General features: G+C 36.0%; 2 protein-coding genes across 2 annotated transcripts; one reads left to right on the top strand and one right to left on the bottom strand.

The window, feature by feature from the left end:
- The first annotated feature begins 451 nt into the window (after positions 1-451).
- Positions 452-4,169, top strand: LOC130729976 (ubiquitin-conjugating enzyme E2 22). Its single transcript, XM_057581840.1, has 7 exons — positions 452-602; positions 1,430-1,563; positions 1,718-1,862; positions 1,940-2,017; positions 2,171-2,283; positions 2,653-2,756; positions 3,546-4,169. Exons 2-7 carry the CDS (start codon positions 1,561-1,563, stop codon positions 3,910-3,912), a joined length of 810 nt encoding a protein of 269 aa, XP_057437823.1. The 5' UTR covers positions 452-602; positions 1,430-1,560; the 3' UTR covers positions 3,913-4,169.
- Positions 4,170-5,331: 1,162 nt separating this feature from the next.
- LOC130729978 (calmodulin-7-like) lies at positions 5,332-6,972 on the bottom strand. The gene is made up of 2 exons (XM_057581843.1): positions 6,732-6,972; positions 5,332-6,011 (listed from the first exon to the last, which is right to left on the bottom strand). The coding sequence occupies exons 1-2, from the start codon at positions 6,805-6,807 to the stop codon at positions 5,638-5,640; spliced, it is 450 nt and encodes a 149-aa protein (XP_057437826.1). The 5' UTR covers positions 6,808-6,972; the 3' UTR covers positions 5,332-5,637.
- Positions 6,973-7,808: the final 836 nt, after the last annotated feature.

Raw genomic sequence — 7,808 nt, forward strand, 5'->3', positions numbered from 1 at the left:
CTAAATCTGAATCATTCGTGGTTAAATCTAACTATCCTGATTTACTATGATCTTCTCACATAAAAATATGATACTCATAAAATACATCTATATATATTTAAGTAACTAAATACAAAAAGATTAAAATTTCATCTTATTTTATTTTGAAATTATACCGTTGAAGATGATCAACCATATTACCATACCATGTGAATGTATGATTCACACCCGTTCAAAGCGCGTGAGACCTTTTTCCATTTCAGGTAGACATGAGGAATCCAACGTCTATAATTCCTGAAGATCTGTACCACCCACACGTCATTTCATAATCATAATTTCTAGACCTAATTTTATCATTAATTAAATCATCTATCCAAATTAATCTTTAATTAATCATAAATTAATATAAAAATTGGCTTCTCAATTTTCCTACCGTTACGAAATTAAATAAATAAAATATTGATTTTTTATTTATTTTTATGCCATCAAAGTTCCACCAATCAATCAATCATTCATTCCAAGGAGGGATCGCTCTCTCTCTCTCTCTCTCTCTCTCTCTCTCTCCTCATTGTCTCACTCCTTCCCCTCTCTCTCCCAAAAGCTTCAATCTTTCTGCAAACAAGGTGAATTCTCATCTGGGTTTTCAACTTCATTCAATTCTATTTGGTTTTTCTTTTCTGGGTCTTACGTTTTGTGTTGAATTAGATAAAAAGGTGGTTTTTTTATATGTCAAAATCTGTGTTTGATCGGTTTCGTTGATACCCATGTTTTTCTTTTTCAGTATTGTGCCCTGTGAATGAAGCTTTGTTAATCTGATCAGTAATTTTTCTTTTAGGGTAGGGTTTCTTTCACGTTAGATTAGAAATATTGAGATTCTCAGGTTTTCTTTTTGCTCATTAGGGTTTTGTTTTGCCCCATGATCGGGTCTTTTTTGTTTTAAAAATTGAAACTTTTTGTGTTTTTATTTGGAGGGGTGGGGTGATTTTTTGTATTTAGGGTTTTGGGGTTAATGAGATGAATTCAGGTTCAGAAGTTTCACGTGAGTTGCTTTTTCTTTCTTCTCTTTTTTTGGTTATATGTGTTTTTCCTTGAGAAATTGGTTTGTAGTATGCTTCTAGACCAGACTAGTTACTAAGTTTTCTGACTTTATGTTGTGTGTTGTGCTGTAGTGACTGCTTAGGGGATTGACCTTTTAGAAATTGTTATTTGAGTTTTGTTGGTTTTTCTCATGTGAAGTTGGCAATGGAATATTGGTCTTCCCAAAACGTGATTACTTTTGGTTATTTAAGATCCTATACTTCCTTCTAGTTCTACTGAAATGTCTAGTATGTTTTGTTGTTTGAAATTGAATCCTATGCATTTTCAAGAATAGTTTGATCAAATGATCTGAGGTTGAACATGTTCATAAATACAACTTTCACTTGTTTCTGATCAGAAAATACCCTTGCAGGAACTTTTACTTTGGCTTGATTGCATCCTTTGCTCCCAGCAGCGAATTTGTGAATTCACTCAATTGTCGGGGAAGGGTTCATTCCTCTTCAGTGGCAGAACAAAACAGGGTGTGCAGGTGCCTTTGTGCTGATGGTAAGCGTTTCTTTGCTTATATAGTTGGAGTTTTTGTTATTAGGGATCATGTATAATTTGCCAATGTTATATATGAAAAGGCAATATAACTTGTCACGGTGGTTTGATTTTGTTTGGGGGTTTTCTTAAATACAATATGGTGTTTTTGTTTTAGGCCACGAATGAAAATCTTCCACCAAATGTAATAAGGCTACTTGCCAAGGAGTTGAAAAATCTTGATGAATCCCCTCCAGAAGGCATCAAAGTCGTGGTAAATGATGATGATTTTTCAACAATATATGCTGACATTGAAGGCCCAGGCAAGTTACTTTGTGTTTTTAATGTACGGTTGAGCATTTTGTGAAGAGCTCCTGCTGAAAGTTATGTATTTTTGCAGCTGGGACTCCTTATGACAATGGAGTTTTCCGAATGAAGTTGTTACTGTCCCATGATTTTCCACATTCTCCACCTAAAGGTGTGTTTTAGAATCTTCTAATTTCATTGTTAAAATGTGTGTTTTACCTTATTATCCTGGGTTGCTCAGTTTGCCTAATAGAATGAATCACATATATTCTTGTGGTCCTGTGATGCTGTTAAACTTATTAAGCCATTGAATTTAATGTTGTAGGTTTTTTCCTGACTAAGATCTTCCATCCAAATATTTCATCCAGTGGAGAGATTTGCGTCAACACTCTTAAAAAGGATTGGAATCCTAGCCTTGGGTTACGGCATGTCCTTATTGTAAGTGTTTTGTTTGTCTTTGTAAGCAAAAACTTATTATTTCTTTGACTTGTGCTAGTCTTTGTAAGCCAAAACTTAGTTATTCATTTGAGTAGTGTCCTTATAGGAGAGGTTTTTGGGACTATTTAGTTTGAGAAAAATGTTTTTTGTTCCAACTTTTTCTTTCCATGAATGACTAAATAACACTTTGTTTATTATTTACCCATTTCTTATATACAAATATTTGAAAATATGAAATAAAGTGAAAGCAAGAAATGAAACAAATGCCATTTTCTTAATTCACAAACTTGTAGATTTTCTTGATATATTGAATTTGGTTTTGCTCAATAGTTCTGCTTGTTCACTAACATTGATCCTCTTAATGAACAGGTTGTTAGGTGTCTGTTGATTGAACCATTCCCAGAATCAGCTCTTAATGAACAGGCTGGGAAACTGCTGCTTGAAAATTATGAGGAGTATGCTAGACATGCCAGGTGAGTTTAGCCCATGATGCAGGAGCAGTTCTCAATATACTTGGCACAATCAATAAAACACTTAAGTTATATTAAAAAAATAATTAAAAAGACATCCAAGCTTCTTATTTAAAGCTCCTTATTAAAGTTATTTTAAAATTATTGTTAGATTTTGATTACCAGTGCCTAATCTGTGTGTGCTCATGCAAGAATTATTCATGATGCTTTGTATATTAAATTCTTGTATGTAAAATTTGAAAATTTAATTTGAAACTTTTAACTAGTCTTTTGGGGCCAGAGAAGCTTGGAAGTAAGGCATGTGTAGAGGGTTCTTCGCTCTCTCTCCTCATGCGTGTGTGTATCATGAGAGAGCATGTTCTCATGAGTAGTTAATCCCAACCATACAGTTTCATGAGTATTTAACCCGTACCATACAAATTTAATGTGGATGGTCATTCTTTATCTGCCCACTATCTACTTCTTATCTTTGACTACCTCATTTAAGTTATCTTTCTGAGCTTGACCTCATCGATGAAGCTTTGTTTTTTTACATGATTAGATTTAAGTTACCTGAAGGTCATGTTACATCTATTTCTCTTGAAATTTCAGCTAATTTGATTGAGTTGATTTGCAAGGCATGCTCTTGTTTTATGTTGGGTTAAGGCTGATCTGGATTTTAAACTCAAAGTATATAGTGTTACTTTTTCACGGGTTTGATAAACCTTTGGGAGTTAGTTTTAACCTATTTGCTTAGCTTGTAATTGAGGATTACCTTGTAATTGAGGAGCTTCTGTTGGGGCATGCATGCAGGATTTACACAGGAATCCATGCAAAACCAAAGCCCAAATTCAAAAGTGGAGCTATATCTGAATCAACGACTGCTCTGAATGTTGATCAGACAAACGCGGCTGTGCTTGGTGCTGACATTAAAACCACACCACAGAGTGCTGCATTGCCACTCCCATTACCACCATTGTCCTCAACCACTGCAACAAGAGGAAACAATCAGGAACAGGTAGCTGTTGTTATGACTGAGAAAATCGTTAATGGTTCCACTGCTGCTGCTATGGCAGTTTCTGCTCCTGCTGCACCACAAAGGAAAGAAGGTGGACAAGCAAAAGCTCAGGCAGACAAGAAGAAGATAGATGCAAGAAAGAAAAGTTTAAAAAGATTGTGATCAAGTTGTTCAATAATTAAACATCTTTATTTGTGGCTTAGTTTTGTAATTTTGATAGAGAGAAGAAAGGGAGGGGGCGGGGAAAGGGGTTCTACGTTTTCTTTTATAATGATTAGTTTCAATTTCCATGAGTAAAATGATTGAAATTGAACTGTTGTCTTTGGACTTGTGTTACTGAGCATTCTTCTGTAATATGATCTTTGGAAAAAAAAATTCTCGCCCTTGTTCAGAATAATAATAATACTATGTTCTAAAAATTGAACTGTGATGTTATTGGTTTATGGTTATATGAAAATTAAATATATATTGAGTAAACTAGTAAATTGATAACATCATGAGTAACACAACCTCCCCTTAAATGACCCTTTTCATGATTCTGTTCAGATAGGGCAATTTCATTTGGTTAATTCATGTTATTTTAGCAAATTAAGTGTTGCAAGTATTGGTGTTTATTTTACTTGAAACTTCATATAAAGCCATGAAATGAAACTACATACAAGCCATGAAAGTGAGGGCACGCTCTTTCTCATAATGGCAGCTTGTTGTGGTGTGGTAAGGGACCATTTAGGATAGTTCGTGGTGGCTTTCTCCAAGAGTTTCGGTGATGGTTCCCTGCTGGAGGCAGGATTGTGGGGCATTTTTATTGGTCTTAAGCTTTTTAAAAGTAGGGGCTGGTCAAGACTCAAAATAGCAATTTAATCTGATTCATCTGTTGCTATTCAGCTTGTGTAGTCAGGAAGAAGACAGACACATCCTTGTGCGATTGTGATCCATGAAATCAAGAGCTTGATTAATTTGAATGGCTGGATTTGTTGGAGCCATGTTTACAGGGAGGGAGGGCAATAAGGTTATGGATGCCTTAGCTAAGCATGAATTATCCGTACATGGGTGCACTCAGATTTTCGATGTTTCCCACATTTATTTTCATTGGAAAGAAATATCTAACTTTTCCATGTAAAAAACATGAAAGAGACTAAGAGCATCCGTTAATATTCTGATATGTGTGTGAAACACACTCCAAAGCACGTTAGAGAAGAAATTCTTGTCCCCGATGATAGCTCAAGTGATAAGGGCTAGGGGGACATATGAGTTGGGTGGGGAAGGTTTAGGGATTAATTCTTTGCGGCTGCAATTTATCTTTCCGATGTACCAAAAAAAAAAAGAGAATCTCCCTATGGTAACTTGTAGACTAATGTGATTTTAAGTCTAAGAGTAGATTCTGCAATATAAGCCCTTCCCTTCACAAGTTTTATAACCTTAGATTAAGTATAATTTCATGGTTCCCTATCATCTATCAGACATAACTGCTTAATGCTTATTCATGTGACAGGCATCTCTTCACCTAACTCTTTTTAATATTTTCTTAATTGGGGATAACAATCTTGATATATCATGGACAAACCGAGGAAAGCTTAAATATAAGACACATTTCAACCGCATATATAAATAGAACTAAGAGTATAACTGAATTAGCATATCAGTTTAATGTTGATGTAGAATTCTACTGAGAAGGAAACTTGAGACAGTCACATAGGTGAAAACACCATTCCACCACAACCATTAATTGTAATCAAAACCATATACCAAATAAGAATAAAAACATAAAATGGAGATTTAAAAGACATTGGGTTAAGACTAGGTGTGCTATTACACACAAGTCAACCTTGTCCTAACTATATTTCTTTGTCTCTCCTTTTGTTATCACAGATAATACATGGTGTGTGATCACTTGGCCATCATGACCTTAACAAACTCCTCGTAGTTTATCTGGCCATCACCATCAACATCAGCCTCTCTTATCATCTCATCAACTTCTTCATCAGTGAGCTTCTCCCCGAGGTTGGTCATCACGTGGCGGAGCTCAGCAGCAGAAATGAACCCATTCTGGTCCTTGTCAAACACACGGAACGCCTCTTTCAGCTCCTCCTCAGAGTCGGTGTCCTTCATCTTCCTCGCCATGAGGTTCAGGAACTCGGGGAAGTCAATGGTTCCATTACCATCAGCATCTACCTCATTGATCATGTCCTGGAGCTCTGCCTCTGTTGGGTTCTGTCCCAATGACCGCATAACAGTTCCAAGCTCCTTGGTTGTGATGCTACCTGCAATGTACAAATTCAACACAGAGGCCCCCAATTAAGCACATGCTCACAAAGTTACAAGTCACACATCATGGTTTGGTTTCTAATGGTTCATCATGCTCACAATTAAACACGACGACTCATCGATTTCATCAAGATTAGACAGCTCAGGTAACCTAAAATTTGTCAAATTCCTTGACTGTAAATTTAGGATTTTCCTGAAGTCATGCAATCCAAATCCCAAAATTGCAGTCACAATATCAAGATTTGTGGTCTCCAAATGCCATTCTTAATAGAAAAGGATGAATTATTGGAGAAAATTACAGACAAGTTCTTGTAATTTGAAACTTTCTTCTCAAACTAAAAGGATCTGTCTCTAATTTCACTAATTCATCCCTTTCTAATGGTGATTTATCCATAATTTCATATTCTTTTGTAACATCAAAGATTGCAATTTGCAAATACCCATTAAAAAAAATGCAATTAACCACAGCAGCAATTTAAAAAATTGGATGAAAGGTTTGAAATTAGTGTTTGTACAATCTACATAAACAAAAAGTAAATTGTTTCTTAAATTACTATGAAACAAACTCATTTCGTTCATTTTCTATGTGTTTATTGAAACAACCCGAATCAGAAAAGCGTAAAAGCGTAGCAAAACATAAATTAACATGATCATGGTGATGAAACAATGAATCTGAAAAGCAAAAACATTCAGAATTTGAGAATACGGTTACTCACCATCGCCATCCTTATCGAACAAGCTGAAGGCTTCCTTGAACTCAGAGATCTGGTCATCGGTGAGTTGATCTGCCATTGTTGTGTGATGTGATAGGATAGGATTGGATTGAATTGGATTTTCTCTTTCTTTGAATGGGTTGTGAAGAAAGAGAGACAGAGAGACAGACAAGAAGAAGCTGAACGAACGAACGAACAAGGAGCAGAAGCGGTTTCGAATGCTCCGAGAAAACCTCTCCCCTTCTTATAATGTCCTTGCCATCAACACCGACCCCACTCTTTTCTTAATTTCATTTACCATAATTAGAATTCCAATCCTCCTCTTTCTTCTTTCAACCCCACAAATTATTTTTCACCAAACCGTGTTTAAAACAAAATTATAGGATAGGTTTAAACCTTAATCCTACTATTTGCATCGACACAAATAAATGATGAGATGAACTACATGTGTCATGTAGTGGTTAGAACCTAAAGCATGTTGGCTCAGTTGGTATTTCGAATATTGGGTGTGCGATTTTCATTGTTGATGTATTTCTACTTAGAATATTGCGTGCGCGATTTTCACTCTTGATATGAGTTTTGTGCTGTGGACGATCTGTAAGTACCTTTGTGAGTGATTATGGTTCCGGATGCATACTCTGACACGTGGTGGTGACCGGAACAAAATCAACCTAAACTTTTTTTCAACGAAGAAAATGTGGTAGTGGTTGGTTACATATTTGATTTGTTTTTATGTGAAGTTTTCTTGTTCGAGTTTTGTTTATGAGCTGACAAGGCTCGAGGAAACTAGTTAGACTAGGCCAGGTCGTAACCTTGGGAAAGGACTAGGATGGGGACGATGGATGTTGTAGAGATGAGGTTTGGAACTAAGTTGGTTCGAGGGGGGCTCGAGCATCGGTGATACCTGCAGAGATTCTGATGCTTAAGTCAGTAAAGGAAGTGGAGAGGATAGAAAAGTATAATGAGGAAACTAGAGAACAAACCTTATGAAGTTAATGAGTCCAAGTATTTGGATGACTTATTGGTCGTTGAATCTCTATAGCTCTATCATGATCTCACGAAGGTGGCTACACTCTATTG

Source organism: Lotus japonicus, chromosome 1, assembly GCF_012489685.1.
Source record: "Lotus japonicus ecotype B-129 chromosome 1, LjGifu_v1.2".
NCBI classification, from domain to species: domain Eukaryota; kingdom Viridiplantae; phylum Streptophyta; class Magnoliopsida; order Fabales; family Fabaceae; genus Lotus; species Lotus japonicus.

Excerpts from the sequence above, each read along its gene's own strand:
- LOC130729978 (XM_057581843.1), bottom strand. The coding sequence starts at position 6,807 with ATGGCAGATCAACTCACCGATGACCAGATCTCTGAGTTCAAGGAAGCC. Across the intron at positions 6,012-6,731 it reads GTTCGATAAGGATGGCGATG|GTAGCATCACAACCAAGGAG; the intron begins GTGAGTAACCGT and ends TGTACATTGCAG.
- LOC130729976 (XM_057581840.1), top strand. Across the intron at positions 2,284-2,652 it reads GGTTACGGCATGTCCTTATT|GTTGTTAGGTGTCTGTTGAT; the intron begins GTAAGTGTTTTG and ends CTTAATGAACAG. Across the intron at positions 2,757-3,545 it reads GAGTATGCTAGACATGCCAG|GATTTACACAGGAATCCATG; the intron begins GTGAGTTTAGCC and ends GCATGCATGCAG.